This window comes from Tarenaya hassleriana, unplaced genomic scaffold (genome assembly GCF_000463585.1).
Source record: "Tarenaya hassleriana unplaced genomic scaffold, ASM46358v1 Cleome2, whole genome shotgun sequence".
NCBI classification, from domain to species: domain Eukaryota; kingdom Viridiplantae; phylum Streptophyta; class Magnoliopsida; order Brassicales; family Cleomaceae; genus Tarenaya; species Tarenaya hassleriana.
The window spans coordinates 2,838,495-2,857,190 of record NW_010965372.1 but is presented as its reverse complement, the minus strand read 5'-3'; the positions used below and the strand labels follow the sequence as shown (position 1 = coordinate 2,857,190).

Below are 18,696 nucleotides of genomic sequence, written 5' to 3'. Positions count from 1 at the left end.
TTAATTTCTTTGTAAATTATATAATTTTTTTAATAAAAATCGTTAAATGCCTCCTAATGAAATTAACTTTGTCCGTACAATATTCCGATTATATATTATGCCCCTGGTTATAAATGATTATCAGTCTGCCACTGTCGATAAAGACTTTCTCAATCCGGATTCGAATCCTCACTTGAAAAGGGACATTTATATAGACTTTTCTCCTCTAAGAGATATAATCGGACAAACTTTTAGATTATAAAATAAAAAATATAACTAAAGCATTGATTACTTTAATGTAGTAATAAAATCTTTAAAACCAATAATACCTCCAAAACAAACACATCATCCAATCCATCTCCCCAACATAACAAATAACTCTTTCATTCAGCAACCACAAGGCCATCTTCTGTCGCCTGTCTGAAGCCTTTGTTGCTACTTATGTTACCAAAGGTAGTAGAAAGAGTTCATAAAAAAAATGCCGGCCCCTCAAAGATAAGATGATAAAAAGGAATATCAATCACTCCATTCAGTAACCTCTTCATCTTCCAACCTGTTGATGTTTGAGGACAAATGACTTGTGTCCTATCCTCTGCTCTTATGTCTATAATCATGGAACCCTTTTGACCCATATGACTATAACCACATTTTGCCAAAGAGATGACTCGAGGGTCATATTCCATACATATATATATATGGAATAAAATGGACCTGAAATAGGGAGAAAAACAGGGTAACAAAAGCAACTTTTTTCCTTTCTATGGATGCAAATATGATATGTGACATTTGACTTTTGAGAACCTAAAAAACAAAAGATGAACAAACGAACCCCACATGTAACTGAGTGCAGTACAGAAAGTATACAGACATGTGAAAAACTATAATAAGGGAAAAGAGAGAGAGAGAATATGCTGATCAACATACAGACCCCCAAAGATGACAAATGCTTCATGACACTACCCGCAGGTGCAGATTCAGATTTGAGACTTGACCAAATAATCCCAAAAGAAAAAAAAGACAACAAACAAAATAAATCAAGAAGGGAATGTCTTACAAAAATGCAGTGACTATCAAAACCGACCTCCCCCCACTCTCGGGGGGGTGAAAGAACATAAAAATAAAGACATGACAGACAACAGCAAAATCCTGTTTTTTTAACCTTGTCCGAATACCCAGCAAACGAACCGGACACCTCCCGACATGCATTATTTACTCAAAACTACTAATCTAATCTCTCTTCCCCTCCCCCAACCACTGACTCGAGATTCTTCTCTTAAGACTGAGAATGACGTCGTTCTCTACTCCTTTGGACTGCCTTTACCCGCTAATACATACCCCGGCTTACCTCCTCCTCGATGAAAAAACGACATCTGAACCATTGACGCTGACCCAACTACAGTGAAGATGCTGGTTTTACTCAAGACTGATGCAGTACCCGACCCCGACCAAACTCAACTCAACTCAACTCAGACACACCCCAGATGCATTCAGACTTCTAAATAGCGGAAACTAAAGGGATTTTTTTTTCAGCCTCAAACGGAAATGGCACGGCCAATGGCATGCTTGGCCCATTCTGCTGCTTCTTTAATCATGTGGTCCTCAGAAGACAGACATTCGTTTAAGAACTCTTTACTCGACACAGACTGCTGTATCAACGCACCCACATGACTCCCTAGTGTATCGGCTAAATCTCCTAGGACCCCAATCGCAGTCTTCATCACCAACTCATCCCTGTCAGTCAAAATACAATGTTAACATTGATCTAAAAACATTTGCAAGCACACATCGATCAAATATGCGACAACAGCAAGCAACAACAAACTCACATGTCTTTCTCCATATATATACTGTCCAGAAATTGGAGGATATGGGGTGCATAAGGAATCAGCAACTGGGTTTTCGGAGAGTTCTTGAAACCTTGAAAGATGCCAGAGTAAGCCTCGAGAATTCCATTTCTCAAAGAGTTTGTGTACTCTGTCATTTCATCATCAGCTCCAGATGTGTGAGCAGATAACTCAGCTGCACTCTGAAGCATGGGCATTGCATACATCAGGTATTTCTCAAAGTTCTCCCCAATTGCCAGTGCTATGTCACCGAAACAGGAAAATATCGGTGGCTTTACTGATCGGTGCAACTGGTTGCTTGACAAATCCTTGAGAAGTTGCGTCATGATCCCGTCACAGTAAGGCAATATTTTGTCCTCCAGCGCTCTGCAGACATCACCCACAACACCAATAGTAACAGCACAAACTTGGTACTCCTCGAAATTTTGTAGACCCAATTCCAAGTACTTGTATAACTCAGGCATGTATTTAGCAAAATCAGGACCTGCTGCATAGGCAAGAGCCCCAATTGCAAGCATGGCTTCCTCATGCGCAGTTGCATTTCTGTAACCAAACACCCTCAAGAACAGTCCCATCATTTGATCTGCATACTGCATGAAGGCATACTTGGTTGGTTCAGATGATCCCAGTTTCTGTATTATGACCTGCAAACATCCACATAAAAGGCCCTGCAGCTCATTCTGCTTCTCTCTCTCATCGGATGAAAGCTTCTCGCCTTCCAAAGTCTTGTGAAGCTCCATCATTATAATAGGTACTAACTGCAGAACCATGGTTGATGTTTCATCAGTTGAACACCTGACAACTTCATTCAGTGCCTCATACGCGGCTGTCCTAAGGCGAGACTCTGTCGCATCTTCTCTGTGTGTAGCAGCTAGAAGGGACTGAACAATTTCCTGGAAGAAGGGTGTTAAAGGAGAATTTGGGCCAACATCCTCATAGCCTTGAGCAAGGAAATACAGAGCTCCACAAGCCTTCTCAGCAACATTCGGAGCATCTTTCATGCTCTGAAGTAGCACAGTAATGATCTGTTGACAGTTTGCTTGGGTAATTATTGGTGTATCAATAACTGAACCATGAAGGAACTCAAATATCCGGCCAAGGGTCCAAGCGGTGGTGTCTTTCACATGGTTGTTTGGATCAGTCGTTAAAGCACTAAGCATAAATGTTAACGCGGCGTTAACAATTGTCATTAATTTATCTGCAGAAGGACCCTCCAAAATGGAGCCGAAAGCATAAGTTGCAGCTTCTCGCTGTCTCCAGTCTGGCTTAGATATGTTCTCTTCAATGAATGGCATGACAAGTGGCACAATATCATCTCCAACCGTCCTTGCAACCAGTCCCAAACATGTCCCACCAGCCATCGCTATGTTCCAAGCCCCTTCATCCAGATCCTGATCTTCCTCTTGCTTAAGAAGTGTTTCCAACAATAAAGGCACAAGAGCAGGGAGAGCCTGCTTAGTAAAGTAAAAGCATGGAACATCAGAATCCCCAGTGAAATCACCTCCATATTCTTCCAAGATATCAATCTCCTCGTCACAAATCGAACTCCAAAACTCAATAGCTTGCAGAGCCACAGATTCCTCATCTTCTCTAACAGCCTTCGCGGTAATGTTAAATATATCTTGCATGTAAGGAGCCAACTTCTCATAGTATGTTGAAGCTATGGAAACTAAACATTCAAACGCAGCCTGTCTGATTTTCACCTCCGGAGACAGTGTAGCTTCGCACACAACTCTCATGATGTAATCACGCTCCATGTCATTGTTGAAATTTGCCTGAGCAAATCCCAAAGCCATGTATAAAGCCCGTGTTGCAGCAAGTCTGACATCATTGTTTCCTTCTGAAGCATTCATACCCTGAACCACAGCGGTGAGTATCTTATTTACATGATCCTGATCTACAACATCAGGAGAAACTTCTTCACACAAGTATCCAAGAGTCTCTAAAGTGGCTTGCTTGACATTAGCCGGCAACTGATGAATGTTCGAGAGAAGAGATACTATTAACTCAGGCCACTGCTTCAGCGGCAACTCAATACCCGCAACCTTAGCAATCACCTGAGATGCAGTTGAACGTGCATCAGGTACAGAAGAGGAAAGTGTCTTCAACAAGAATGTTTTGATCTGAGACTTAGTTGTTGTGTCTAGAGACAGCCATCTTTGGGCAAGCTCATATTTTCTGTGTTGTTCCTTTGCATCAAGAGCATTTTTTAGAACCAAACCAGCTAATTTTCGGCTCTCAATTGGCTTCTCATCGTTTGCCAGTTCCCCAGCAAGTGACAACAAGAACCCTGCAAGGTTTTGCTCCTGAAATTGCTTGAGACTTTCTTCGGCATGCTTACGAACAGTTCCGTCAATTGACTGCGCATTTAAGAGCAACTGGGTAACTTCCAATGCCATACCTTTACCTGCAAATTTGAGCATTCTAAATCAGATTTGGCTAACAGAAAAAGCTTCCTTCTTGTCCCGAATTAATATGCATACGATAAACGACATACCAATCACATATCCAATTATAAATCACTCTATATTTCGAAATTCCCAGAACAACAAGGTTCCATACACACATAACCGATCTAGTAAACAATAGAAACATATCCACCCAAAAAAAACATGGATTTATAAAAAAAAAATCATGGAACTACACTATGAAGGTCAGATAATAAGCCAAAATGAATTCTAGATCCACAACAGCACTACCCAGACGGATTGCAAAAACCAAAACTAAGATGATAACAGTTGCAGAACCAGCACACTTGACATCACGACAACTTCAGGTGAAAGAAGTACCAACAAAACACTGAGATCCATTTTATAATCTTCATTTAACACGCTCACCGATTTCTCCAACAAACAACCAAAGCTAATCTTAAATGTCTAAGAACCAATGGAGTCCGTACAACCCGGTAACTCAACAACACATTTAACAATTGAGCAATACTTTTCGAAGACTATAAAATTCGATTAAGATCGAGAGAACCACAGATCCAGGTACACCAGATACAATACATAGAACAAGGGATGAAATCGGATCGAATTCAACAGTATACGAAGAAAAGAACTGATTCCCATAACAAATAGAATCCACCCGAAAATTCGACGGGCAAACGAAATCGAATCCCAAAATTTCGGATAAAGCAAAGGGAAAGTAGGAAACGACGATTGAGCGATTCGAGATCGAATCAGAAAACGGGATTAGGGAGCTAGGGAGCCGGAGAAAGGATGCAATTCGAACATTTCCGATGGGGGAAGTAAAGAAAATACCTTGAGTACAAAGAGGTTGTGGAAGAATCACGGAGCCGGCGATCGGATTAGGCGGAAAACGGGAACAGATAGAGAAACCCTAGAAAGCCTTGGAGAGAGAGAGCAGTTCCAGCGAAAAAGGGAAGGGAGATAGAGAGAGCGGGGAAAGAAGAATCGGATGTGAAGCTGTAATAGATAACAACATAAATTTATGTCCTAATTTTTAATTACGAAAATATCAATATTTTAATTGATAACATTATTTCTGCAGGAATCATTAATTACTTTTTTGGGCATTTTCCACCTGAGAGATTATATCGTACATCGCGTGTACGGTGTGGAATCATCATCTGGTCCGAAGATCGAAAAAACAATAAACGGTCCAGATCACTTTTCATTTACGACCATCCAAACAAATCCCTAACGTGTTTTCTTTTGGTTTTTTTGGTTCCGCCACGGGCGAATCGGCGTCTCCGACGACGAGACGGAGTTCTCCGGCTTCCTCCCTGGTGGGTTTTGGCGGTGGCACGTGACTGAGAGGTTTTTGGTTTTAAACGCGATCAGCTTGGCGAGAAGGTAAGAGAAGATCAAGCCCAGGACAATCGACTGAACGAGCTGATAACAATCACCCATCATTCTTTTCCCGAAATCTGAATCTCGCAGTCCAAAAACAAAAACCCAAGATTCGACACCTGCGTTAATGGGAAACTCAGACCAAAGAACCATTGAACCAGAGGAGACCCATGAGAGGGAAGAAGGAAAAAATCAAATCCAAGGGATCTGCAGAGACAAAAAGGAAGGATCTTTCTGGTTTACAGAGCTTCTGCTTCACCCGACAGAAAAATCTCAGCGACAAAGCGACAGACCACAGAAGCAAACGACGTGTAATGCCCTAATTTTTCCTTCGCTCTTTCGACCGACGAATTTCTTTTGTTTCCCTCTTTTTTTGAATCGACAAATAGAGACACATCCTTCGAATACGTGCATGGCCCTTCCATGACATGCCTCAGCGTGGAAAGCATGGCCTCAAACTTCACTATTCTCCACCTTCCTTAGAACTTGGAATCAACTGAGGGAGATCGAAACAAGAACAAGAGGTTCCAGTTCCACACAGATGGGCATCTCAAAGAAAAAGAAACATGCAAGAGCAAGGGGTCATATTTACCCAAATGCCCACACGTCAAACCAGAAATTTCATTTCATGGGTACGTAATAAATTTCAATCTTCACACCAACCACAAAACAATAATCAAAATATTACTGAGACAACAAAAGAAAATTACAAACTGGGAAACTTCAAAAGAAAAAGTCACAAACTTTATGAATTTGCAGCAAATTCCCTACAGAAACCTCACAAAAAACTCTTATCTCCAAATAAACATGTATAGTCTTGGTTGCATCGTGGAAAAGGGTACCTTGTGACAAGACTGACGACTACTCATCGTTGGCATTTCACATCTTCCCCTTCTATAAGCCTCTCCACTGCATCGAGAGGGAGACCGGCCATTTCTAGAGTCTTTTCCCACACTCTGTATGCAGTTTCTAGGTTATGTGCTTCTTCAGAAGGTTTCGTCGGGCGGCAATCTTGAGAGATGAATGGACAGACAGGCCAATCATCAGCTTTCAGTGTTTCACAGTACTCGGGAATCTGAGGATCAGTGGCTGCGAAAATGGAGCTTCTACAACCTTCTTGGGGCGAAAAGATAAAGTAAGGTATCACAGCATATATAGCTTGAAGGAACCTTGGAAGATCCCTCGCCTGCATTTTCCGAAAAACACAAGAGTTTATGCAATAAAGTTCCGAGAAAACGAAGCTCGTATAACGCGAAAGAATATACTTACGACATTCGTTAAGACAGCACCCGGAGACAAACATACAAGGCTAATGCCGGATTCCACAGGTAGCCTTTTGAAAAGGATGCTACTAAACATAACCTGCAAGACGAAAGCACACCAGAAAATTTCAACCCTTCAGTGGAACAGAAGCAAGCTGAACAGTTCAGATTGTTAAGATCTTGCTTTATGTTCAACCTGCGCTAGCTTGGTGCTCGAATATCCTTTGAGGCTCGAATACTTTCTTCTACCGGAAATGAGATTCATGTCATCAGGATCAACAAAACCGATATGATGCATCTACAAATGTAAAACCCAGCAAAAAAAATAAGGAAATCTTGCATGAAGAAACAATCACAAATAAAGTTAAAGTAAAGCCATTATCGATACCGGAAAGATGCAAAACTAGAGAGCTGAAAATTTGCAGCCTGCAGTTTCATTTGATCATAGAACTTACAACCGAATTCACATTGATAATCCGGCTTGGGGATCCTCGGATAAGTGACGGCAAAAGAAGTAGTGAAAGCAGCGATGGAGCTAAATGGTTCACTTGCATGTGCTGCTCATACCCATCCTTTGAGAACTTTTGCGGCTCTACAAAAATCAAAATGCTAACCATTTCAGCCAGTTTTCCGGTAGCGCATATTACCGCAAATGTAGCTCTTGGACAACCAATCAATTCAAAGAAAGAAACATACTGACAAACAGTTCAGGAAAAGGCAATAACAGAAGGCATACTGTGTATAACCAATACAAATAAGACTACCACAAATACTAAAGAAACATATCCATTGGGTCCATCAAGTAAAAAATATGTGTATAATGATAGATAGAGATGGAAATCAAAGCAGGAAGCTCACTAACAGAAGGAACGAAACTTAAAGCTTAACAGCTAAAACCAACCTCCCATAGCAAATATGCCGGCATTGTTAATCAGAACATGCAAAGGTCCTGAACGTGCGTTCCAAGTATCCGCAAATCTCACAACAGAGTCCAGAGAGAGGAGATCAAGTTCCGTTGCCTTTGACAAAGCAAACATAGTATCATCAGCCATCCCCCTGTGAATAACAAGAAATCATCCATCTGAAAGAACACAAAGTTATTTAAACTGATTACCTCAATGTTAAGTGGAAGGCCCCTGCCCGACCATTCATTCTGCCATTGCTGGATCAACTCCTGAGCCGACTTTGTGTTCCTCACTGCCATAACAACATGAGCACCAGCCTCTGCCAATTGCCTATGACACAAGAAAAAGCCACATTCTTGAACAAATGAACAGAAAAGCTAAAAGCTTGAGAGATTCATCAACTCAAGTCCCGAACAAAGCTTACTTCTTTCAGTAAAAAAACAACGAATTAGCCAACAAAACCATACAAGATCCAGAATTCAGCGGATTTCCAGAACTGGGTCTCAGTCAAAACCACAGCATGAATCAATCAGAAGAAACGACGCACCAGAAAACCGATTCCGGGACCATTTTCGGGGGGTAAAAAGGAAAGAGAAGGCGGAAAACCTAGCAGTCTCGCGGCCAATGCCACTGGTGGATCCGGTGACGATGCAGGTGATGCCGTTGAGAGGAGGAAGAGGAAGAGGGTTCTGCAAGTGAGACGCCATGATTCTCTGGAAGAGAAACTCCTCGAAAACACAAGTCCATCCTCTGAACCACTCTATCCAACCCAATCCCTCCTTCTTCCTCTTCCTCGCCGGAGACGAAGACGACGCCTCTTGGCCGCTCATTCTCCTCCTCAGGTTAGATCTGACCCGGAAGAACGCGAGACAAGACAAAAAGCAGCATTCCGTTAAAAATCTAAGAAATGCGAAACGCAAAGACAATTGATTGATACAAAAGACTCGATTTTTCGTTTGTTTATGGATGAAAGCATCCGATTTGGATGAGAAGCGTGCGAGCAATTTCCTGTGAAACTAATTTGCAACCCACAATCTTGCTGTCTTGGAACCAATTTCTTTGGACTTGTGAGGGAAAAAAAAAAGAACAAATTTCCAAAAATTACAACTGATGACTAATGCCGATGACGTGGCATGCCACGTCAGAATGACAATTTTGGGCCTATTTGTCATCAGCCCAACTTACCTCGGCCCACTAAATCGGATAAGGTCTTTGACGTTTTGAGGGCAAAAGTCAAACCATTTCGCAATTAGGCTTGACTCGCATGATTTTCTTTTTCGTTACAAACATAGATTAAAATTGATCATTGGAACAAATTTATAAAAAAAAAAAAATACATATTTGCATATATTTCTTTTTTTTTTTTACAACAATCCCAAATGGGTTCTGCTCTAAACTGGATATACATAAATCTAATATCATCTATGTAAGATTTAATTTTTACAATTGTAAAATAAATCAAGCTTTTCGTTATGTTAGAAATTTAAAAAAAAATCACAGAGGTTAATAAGAAAAAAAAGGGGCATCAGCATCAATATCAACATCAAGAAGCAAAAGCTCCGTCACCACTTCCTTGAGAGGACAAACTTGAGCCACAGGTTCCACGATCACTTGCCGGCCAATGTCTCCGGGCCCACACCTGTCCTTTTTCGACAATCCGTACGCCGAAATCACCTTGGACAAGCCACATTCCATGAAAAAAATCTTTTCCCTCATCCTCAGATCGATGATTCTTTCTAACCAGTGATCTTGGCGGACCATGCTCAAAACCCTCTTGGAGAATCTCCTGAAATCTCAATAATGGATCTGTTCGTACCCACCCATAACTCCCAAATCTCAGAATGGCAACCTGGTTCGGATCATGGAGCCGGCTACGTGACCAGAGGGAGGCCATAGTTCTGGAACGTTCTGATCCGTCCATCCCAACCTCCGGTCACTATGACCATTCCCCAAGCGAGGGAGTTCGTCTTGTATGGGGAGACATTCATCTTGAACGTGGTGAAAGGGCTGGAAGGAAGATTTTCTTCTGGCCAAGTCGCGCATCCTTTGAAACCCGATCCCATGGCCAACCCTTGAGACAGGCAAGAGGGCGGGAGAGGAGTTTGACGAGGAGACTTGTCCTCTGACGAGAACCCGCACCATGTTGTTGCCACTGATGCATTGGTCAAGAAACATTCGAAAGATCGAATCTTTTTCATCTGGGAAGAAGAAGAATCAGATTCTTCTTCGTGGGTGTTGTCGCTGCTGTTCCATATGTACACATTGGAATCTTCACAAGCTGATACGATATGCTTTCCATCAGATGTGAGAGACACCGACGTTAGGCTTCTCGTCTTGCAAAGACCTGAGGACAAAACAGAAGTGAATTCAGTTCAGAACCCGAGGTTTTAAGCGTTGTATGTGTAATGACAGATAAAGAAATGGTGATCAAGATTGCGAACAGGACAGGAAGAATGTAAAAGATTCAGAAGAAGGATCATACTCTTGTATTTTCTGACAACGTTGTTCCCGTGAAGAATTCGGACTTGGGAATCACCCGAAACAACCAAAACTTTACTCGGGTCGTGTGGCAAGAACTGGAAAAACATGCAGAGATCGATTAACATAAGCGCTATAAGAGAAAAAAGAGTAAGAACACAGAGGAACAGAACTACTGTTATTACCTTGAATCCGGTTATCCTTTTATTTGATGACTTCTTGTGGTTAACCAAGTGAATCTGAGAGTCTAGTTCTATGTAATCTCCAGACATGTTAAAGAATCGACAATTTCCTTCCAAAGATCCAATGATTCCACCCCGTCCATCTGGACGATAACACACTGCGGAAATAATCTCTCTGGTATTGGCCCAATCAGCAACTCTGCAATCCGAAATTTCCCAGATTCGAACTTTCCCATCGATTGAACCGCTGATAAAATAGTTTTCGTGACCCGGGTTGAACTGTACAGAAGTCACTGCAAATCCAAAAGCAGAGAAGAAATATACATCAGATCAGAATAATATCAAAGTCGAGTATAGGCTTATTCACCAACACGAAGAAGCATATACCATAGGTATTGTGGGGGAAAACTCCGAGACAATCATTGCTTCCGATTCTCCATAATCTTACTGTGTTATCCATCGATGCCGAGAGAAGACACTGCACACAGAAAAGATGCAACAGTCATATTGAATTTCCTTCTTCCAAAAACCATAATGAGAAAAAGCTACTAAGGTAGAAGAATCTAAGCTTACATTGTTCTTAGACCAAGAGATGTCAAGGATTTCACCAGTGTGGAAGCGAAATTCGTGTATCGGATTTTCCATTATCCGGAAAACTTTTGAAGGAAATACAACGCAGACCGATTCTGATGCTTTCCTCAAGTTCTTTCTCTTTGTTTTCTTCTCCTCATCCACCCTCACTGGTTTCAACCGGGAAAGATCTTGATCATCCACCTCAAAATACAAGCAAGAAGGGTCTGTCTCTATCTTGGGTAAATCCCGTTTTCTTGATCGATTATCCTCCTCGATTTTCCAAACGCGCAAAACCCCGTCTTCACCACCGCTTGCAAGATACTTCCCGTCATCGCTGAACTTCATCGTCGTGATTGGACCATCATGAGCCTTAATGTATTGGCTCTGATAAAGAGCGGAAAGTTCCTTAACCTTCTTCCTACAATGCTTAACCTTAACTCTACAATGGCTGCCACCAGAAACTACTTCTTCTCCTCCATAGCTAGAAGCTTTCATTGTACTCGATTCAACCTCCTTACCAGTGGCACACCCCATAGAACGCAGCCTATGAAACCAGCCCTTCTTAAAACTCCTGATTAGCCCTGTGATGTCATTACTTTCCTTCCCCTGACAACATCTTGAATCAGAACTCGACGCCATGGAAGAGCTATAAGCTCTCGTTTCATCTACCCTTAGAGACAACTCGCCAGAAAGATCCATACTTGAACCAGACAAGGACGAAAACGACGATAACTGAGAAGAACTGCTGAATTCTCCAGCTCCATCTCCAGATCTCATCACAGCCTCCGAGTGATTTTCTCGAAATCTATCGAATTCTTGCTCTGCATTACTCGCAGAAGCCGAAATCCCTGAACTGACACGACCACCTTCATCGACTCCCATCCACTCCAAGAACTTCTTCCTCCGCTCCACAACACTTTCAGAGCAACCGTACCGTACATCGAAATGGAAGGTATCGCCATTGGAACCATTCGATGCCATTTCTTCGTTAGCATCAAAGAACGGCAAGTCTTCCTCTTGGCTGAAGCAATCCATTATTCTTGGTGTTCATTCCATGAAACCCAGCTCAAAGAACAATGCTTTTTCTCTCTCTCGAGGGAATTCCCCCAACTGTTAATGTCCCTCCAACCCAAGCAACCTACAGGGAACTATATATAAATTCATAATTTAAAAGAAAGAAAAGTGAGAAACTTTAAAAGAATTCGCCAAGCACAGAGGCCGATATTGTAAACAAAACAGGAGATAAACATCAATCCCAATCCCAATCCAAAACCATCGAACCTGGTCTCTCCCTCTCTCTCTCTCAGGCAATTTCACAAACAACTTACATATATTAATCAAATACAAAAAAAAATAGAACAGTCTTGGAGCACACAGAGAAGCCGTATTAACCTCCGTAAAATTGAAGATCTCATTAGTATATCCCAAGAAAGAGATCCTCACAAAAAATGCGTAATCGCTAAACAAAGAAGAAAAGATTAAAATTTTCTTACATGGGTTTTCTTGTCTCTACGAGGTTTCTTCGGAACCGGTACAAACACGGTCCGAATAAGCAGCAGCAGCAGCAGCAGCAGCCGCCATTGTCAAACCATGAGAGACCGAACCAGAGAGAGAGAAGGAGATTAAGAAGACTATTAAAGAGAATAAGAATAATAAATAAAAAAGGATCAAGCTCTCCTTGAAATCCGTGAAGAAAGATATAGAAAGGAGAGGAGAAGAAGAAGAAGATGGCCCGAGGAACGAGATTCTGGAAGAGAGTCGAATATATATATATATATATATATGTGTGCTTGTATATATTTCTACAGTCCCCTTTTTAAATCTCTCTCTCTCTCTCTCTCAATTTATTTTCCGTAATTAATTTATTAACTGCACGAGGTTATTACACTTTCTCTAATAATCTTTTAATTTCCTTAATTGCAAAGGGTTTAAGATCTTTATAGATCTCTCATGCTCCATAATAATCAAAAAGTATTTTATAATAAACAAGATTTCCCACGTCGTGGCTGTATCATCAATCATTCTCAATCAATTAATATTGTAAAATTATTTATATCTAAAAGTAATCCGAGATTTCTCACTCACATTAATGTATAATCTTACTCAACGAACAGAAAATGGTCATTTCATAAACGTTTGATGAATACGATTTTATCGAATGTGTGTGTATGTATGTATGTATGTATGTATGTATGTATGTATGTATGTATGTATGCATGTGTGTGTGCACTTATTTAACTAATGGTTTGACTTGTATTCAAAATTGTTAGTATATAGTTACAATTAAAAAATCGGTTCTAAAATTGAACCTGATTTATATTTCGACTGTAATTGGAAAAATATTACGAAAACCCCTCCAATGAGGCGCGTTGAATATAAAAAAAACAAGTTTTACCAAAAATATAAATAAATATTTGATTCGAAATAATTGAATACAAGTCAGATACTGATAGTTATAATTTTTAAATTCAAATTAATGAACCTAATAGAATAAAAATAAATAAAATTTCTGTTTTTAAAAGTCAACATTTTTTAATAAAAAAATGAACACGGGTAATTTTTTTAGAGATATAAAAAACAATATAAAAATCAAATGGATATTCGAGAGGATTAATTACTTTGTAATTTGATCATTATTTGGCTCATTGAACTTTGAAATATTCGTACGAAAAAGACGTGGAAATATTATTGTAATAAGTTTTTGGAGCGATCTATATGTGTAGAGACAGAGAGATGATGCCAAGATATGTAACAGTGGTCGTGGGGCAATCCGTCATGCAAATAGATACCTAATTGTATCCATCAATCGTTTTTCTACGATTATACTTTTTTCTATATGATTTAATTCTTTTCTGCACTTTGTTTTAAAATTTTAATATATAGTTTTTTAATAATAATTTGTGGACATGCCTAGTTGGACCCCACATATCTGCATGATGACTACGCGGCATGTTCCCCCATTCACTTTGTTAGGATTCGACCATAATGCAAATCTCAATTATCTCTTCTGTAACATAACCAATGGAATTTCCAGATGTTTTGATTCTCTAATCATTCATTTGTTTGCTTTATTTTGTTTGGAATCTCCTATCAATTGAATATTTTTTACTTTATAGGTTTTTTTTTTGCATTACCAAACCTCTAAACTCTAAAGTTTTTGTTTTTTGCATTGACAATATTATATATAATCTATGGTTTACATCAAAATTAAAAATAAAAAATTACATTTTGGAATTTGATATATAATGGAACATATGCTGATAATAATTGACCGAATAAGCAAACATGATAGAGAGAATAAGGACCGACAAAGTTAACATGAGATGTACTATATCGATTACATTATAATTAATTAGATCAGCATAATTTTATATAATGGACCGTCATGGATGAGCAATTTGTCTTCCTCTTGAAGCAACAAAAATAAAATAAAAATAAAAAATATAATTGCCTTTAGTCTTTAGAGTTGCAAAGGCAGCTTACCTGGATTTGTGCAGGCTTGTATTGTAAAGAGAATATTTGTTAGTCTACATAATTTTACAATTATTTATTTCCACTTCCTTTTTATACTTTCATTGGTTATTGGTTAAATAAAAATGTTTTCGAAAATAAATTTTTAGGATGAGAAAAAAAAGATACGTGTGCGACAGAACGTTAATATTTAAAGTGAATATTTTAGTTTTTTGTTTAATATGTTGAAAATTTACAAAGATTTAACTTTATTTTGATTTAGTTTAATCCAGTTCATTTTTACTTAAAAATTTTAATTTATAAAAAAATTTATTCGATTTTTAGATTATTTTTATACACAACTATATTTTTATTCAACTTATTTTTTTTAATCTTCAAATTATGTGTTATTTGTTAATTAAACCAGAATATGCACTCGTACCGATTGTATCATATAGATATATACATGGTATAAAAGTATATATGAACAAAATTTATTGTTGTTTTTTATCTTTAAATATATAGAAACACGTACTTTATTAATTGGTGTATCCCAAAGCAACAGTTTTCTGTTACAACTTGAAGGATTTATTTGTATCGAGACATTGAATTACAAAATCGAGATATATATATATATATATATATATATATATATATATTCAACGTGTATATATATATTGTATATAAAATACTATACGAGAGCACATATGTGTGTATAATGTATCGCTTGTGCGTGTGAAAAAACCGGCAAGGTCGGCCGGGTCGGTCACGGGTAAACAGCAAACGATTATTAATTTTTTAAATTAATTGCAGTTTAATTACTTTAATTATACCGTGCATGCATGTTTGGATGTGTATATATATACAAATATATATATGATACGTAACGTAATTTAAAGTTTAATAGTTATAAGTTATAACGATACGTACTAGGAATAATGTTGGACGAACTAACTTAACTTAATTACCATTTTTATTTTGTAAGGCGAAGTTTAGGCGTATACATCTCCATGCACGCTCGCATATATCATGCATGCATATGTATGTATGTATGTATGTATGTATGTATGTATGTATGTATGTATGTATGTATGTATGTATGTATCATATGTATGTATGTTTATGACCTTATTTTATTTGTTTACGATAATGTGCTGATGTGGCATGCATGCTTGTTAAGCAACAGATAATTCCTTTGGTAAGAATAAAGTTTTAAATATAAGATAAAAACGCACGACCACTTATATATATATATATATATTGTTATTTTATTTGATTGGATGTTTTTCATGAAATCGTAATGGAAAAAATAAAATAATATATTAAGATGCTATGGCCACTTCATACATGGCTTGTGGTTGATTAACGTTTGGTAATTGGTATTATTATTATTATTATATGTTCAACAGACAGCCTTCCTTAATTACCAGATTTAATTATTATAACATAACTAATTACCATACCGTTTTGCCAAAAGTAAATACGACCTTCATGGTCGCGTTTATATACATGAAACAAATAAGTCAAGGGGTAATTAACCTAAAAAACACTCTGCCGACATCATTAATTAATTAAATAATGTAAGAAAAAGATTAAAGAATGATCGTCGTTAACGCTGCATTTGATTTAATTAACCTCGAATCCATTCCGAACAAAACGGTAACATAGAATCTGATTGAATATTCCATATATGACTAGCTCAAACCCTACCCAAAAAATAATAAAGAGTTAAAATCCGACAAAAACCAAACCAAAACTAGATTAAAAAAATAATAATTATTTTTTTATAAATTTATATCTCAAATTTAAACTAAGTATTTAGAGAAAACAAAGCATTGTTGATAAGAAAACAAATGGACCGACTCCGTTAGTTAGTATGAGCGAATTTCAAATAATAATTCATGTAAATTCATCATATTAAGTTCATGATTAATCACCACATTCAGATTATTGCTGATTTGGTAAACATTTATCATATTCAACTTTGTCGTGGAATAAAAAACGAAAAACATCTTTTGTAAGCATAGGTCACGTGACTGATTTCATATCCTATAAACCTTGAGATATTGTATTCATTTTATATATTACATTCACCTTTCACAAAAAAAAAAACGATTATCCCAAAGCATTTGCACCATAAAATTTGATGTATTCAAATTAATGAAAAATCATATCCAAAAAATATCATGAATATAAAAAAAATTCATTCATGCTAATCATGTATAATTTGCCAACTAAAATGTTTGTAGTCGTGAAAATATCTATAAAATGTTTGGTGCAAACTAAGACTCTCCATTATTTCCATTCCAATACCTTACGATTTTAACTTGAACTTAGAGTTTTATTTCATCATTTATATTAAATATGGAATATTTTGGAGCTTTGGATACAATGAACCAAGCAATGCATGCCATGAACCGTAGTATCGAGACATGCACTCGATACGTGTTTTTATTAGTGCAGCTATTAAACTTAACTTAAATTAATTAATTTAAAATTGACATTTTTTTATATTTGATAAAACAAATTCATATTTTCAATTAATTATATCTATATTACGTGTGATATTGTGCGTCCATGCGGTCAAGTTGACTTTTGGGAGATTCTCTAGTATCTATATTGATACCGATGCCAGGATTATTAAAAGATCTCTTAAGTTAATTAACCATTTTTTAAAATAGAATTTTTTTTCCCTTTTGGGCATTTACGTAGGGTTCTACGTTAAATTGTTGAAAACTATGGATATACTTCATCTGGGTTACCCTATTGAAATGTATATTTTTTATTAGGGTCTATATTATATTATCAAAATTTTAGTTCATGTTTCATTATAATTTAATTTATATTTAGTAATAGGTAATAATTAAATGTTTAGTGTATAAATTACAAGTAAATTTGTATTGCACGATAACATTTGTTAAATAATCATACAATCATGTATTAATAAGAAATCAAAGTACATTGAATCACTTCACAGGTATTCAAATCCAAGTTATAGGATTTTTGTTTTTTGTTTTCCATAATAAAAACATTTACAGATAGAATTTACAATCCTAAATACAATTGAACTTTACTACTGGATTTGTCCAAAAATATTAGACAAGGTTTTAATTGTGAAAACTACAAATCTGATAAAGAAGAAAAAGGAAACGAGAATTTTTTTTTTTTAATCATATGGAAATTTGTTCACCAAATATATATTTCTCCGAATGGACCACTCGTTCTGTATATACCCCACATCTTGAACCATGAATAAATGAATTTACGGTAAAAACCACCGTGTAGGTGTTCTAAATATGTCCACAGAGGAATTCCACGTCACACACACTCACATACATGGGTGGACCTAGAAAAGTTTATCCATGGGAGAAATATAAAGATTATTATAATTTAAGAGATAAATTTTAATTTTTTTATGGGGGCATTTAATTAACAATTTTTGTTAAAAATTTATCAAATTTATAATGAAGTTAAGTTTTTTAATAAAAGAGTGGGGGCATATGCCCCATAACTCATAACATAGATCCGCCCATGCCCATATATATACACACTCGTATATTTGTGCGGGTGAATATGTAACATATATTGTAAACTCGCATGTGCATGTAAGCGTTCACTACATGTGAAATTTGAGGCAAAGAAAATAATACATAAACCTATGTGACATATCACGTTGTACTCATATACGTATTTCGGAAATTTGTGGCAACAGTCACTGTCGTGCTATCGTTAGTACAAATCAAATAATAGAAATGCATGTCTAAAATTCATTCGAGTATATATATATTAACCTGTTAAACTTCAATAACTGACAAAAGCTAACGATTATCTTTAAATAAACATCGACGTTTGTATCAATTTTAGTTTAAATATGCACAGAGAGAAATAATGTTTTGAAACCTGAAATTTATGGAATGTTTGGTCATTTGGATCATATAAGTTTTTTAAAAAAAAAGACAACGAAGAAATATAACATAGATAATAGATTCTCACAAAAAAAAACATGGATATATGCAGAAATGGTACCAAATAATATTATATATATATGTGAAAAATTACGTGTATATCTTTCTAGGGTTTGGGTTCATGAAAAACAAAACACAAAAAGAAAAAAAAAAGAGAAGGATAGGGTTATTACTCGTGGCGGTGTTTGGTGATGTTAGGACAAGACTTACTGACCGATTGTACGCACTCAAACCAATCCCTCC

General features: G+C 37.2%; 3 protein-coding genes across 5 annotated transcripts; all 3 read right to left on the bottom strand.

The window, feature by feature from the left end:
• Positions 1-713: 713 nt before the first annotated feature.
• LOC104811908 (importin subunit beta-1) lies at positions 714-5,245 on the bottom strand. The gene is made up of 3 exons (XM_010538771.2): positions 5,087-5,245; positions 1,806-4,230; positions 714-1,710 (listed from the first exon to the last, which is right to left on the bottom strand). The coding sequence occupies exons 2-3, from the start codon at positions 4,220-4,222 to the stop codon at positions 1,512-1,514; spliced, it is 2,616 nt and encodes an 871-aa protein (XP_010537073.1). The 5' UTR covers positions 4,223-4,230; positions 5,087-5,245; the 3' UTR covers positions 714-1,511.
• Positions 5,246-6,241: 996 nt separating this feature from the next.
• LOC104811907 (retinol dehydrogenase 11-like) lies at positions 6,242-8,871 on the bottom strand. 2 transcript variants are annotated; one of them, XM_010538767.2, is made up of 7 exons: positions 8,412-8,871; positions 8,015-8,135; positions 7,802-7,919; positions 7,356-7,492; positions 7,097-7,198; positions 6,908-7,000; positions 6,242-6,824 (listed from the first exon to the last, which is right to left on the bottom strand). In XM_010538767.2, exons 1-7 carry the CDS (start codon positions 8,633-8,635, stop codon positions 6,504-6,506), a joined length of 1,116 nt encoding a protein of 371 aa, XP_010537069.1. In that variant the 5' UTR covers positions 8,636-8,871; the 3' UTR covers positions 6,242-6,503. The 2 variants fall into 2 exon arrangements, with proteins under 2 accessions (XP_010537069.1, XP_010537072.1); XM_010538770.1 differs by having other exon boundaries at positions 8,353-8,431.
• A 359-nt stretch (positions 8,872-9,230) lies between these two features.
• LOC104811906 (uncharacterized WD repeat-containing protein C3H5.08c-like) lies at positions 9,231-12,799 on the bottom strand. Of its 2 annotated transcripts, none has more exons than XM_010538765.1 (6): positions 12,532-12,799; positions 11,039-12,186; positions 10,853-10,943; positions 10,469-10,758; positions 10,288-10,381; positions 9,231-10,149 (listed from the first exon to the last, which is right to left on the bottom strand). In XM_010538765.1, the coding sequence occupies exons 2-6, from the start codon at positions 12,071-12,073 to the stop codon at positions 9,677-9,679; spliced, it is 1,983 nt and encodes a 660-aa protein (XP_010537067.1). In that variant the 5' UTR covers positions 12,074-12,186; positions 12,532-12,799; the 3' UTR covers positions 9,231-9,676. The 2 variants fall into 2 exon arrangements, with proteins under 2 accessions (XP_010537067.1, XP_010537068.1); XM_010538766.1 differs by having other exon boundaries at positions 11,039-12,176.
• Positions 12,800-18,696: the final 5,897 nt, after the last annotated feature.

Bases quoted from the DNA above. Each gene is read 5' to 3' on its own strand.
- LOC104811906 (XM_010538765.1), bottom strand. From the start codon at position 12,073: ATGGATTGCTTCAGCCAAGAGGAAGACTTGCCGTTCTTTGATGCTAAC. The intron at 10,382-10,468 runs GTAATAACAGTA...ATGTTTTTCCAG, and splicing joins AAAGGATAACCGGATTCAAG to TTCTTGCCACACGACCCGAG. The intron at 10,150-10,287 runs GTATGATCCTTC...TTTTGTCCTCAG, and splicing joins CGTTGTCAGAAAATACAAGA to GTCTTTGCAAGACGAGAAGC.
- LOC104811907 (XM_010538767.2), bottom strand. From the start codon at position 8,635: ATGAGCGGCCAAGAGGCGTCGTCTTCGTCTCCGGCGAGGAAGAGGAAG. The intron at 8,136-8,411 runs GTTTTCCGCCTT...CTTGTGTCATAG, and splicing joins ATTGGCCGCGAGACTGCTAG to GCAATTGGCAGAGGCTGGTG. The intron at 7,493-7,801 runs GTTGGTTTTAGC...TGATTTTTGTAG, and splicing joins CGGCATATTTGCTATGGGAG to AGCCGCAAAAGTTCTCAAAG.
- LOC104811908 (XM_010538771.2), bottom strand. From the start codon at position 4,222: ATGGCATTGGAAGTTACCCAGTTGCTCTTAAATGCGCAGTCAATTGAC. The intron at 1,711-1,805 runs GTGAGTTTGTTG...TTTGACTGACAG, and splicing joins ATATATATGGAGAAAGACAT to GGATGAGTTGGTGATGAAGA.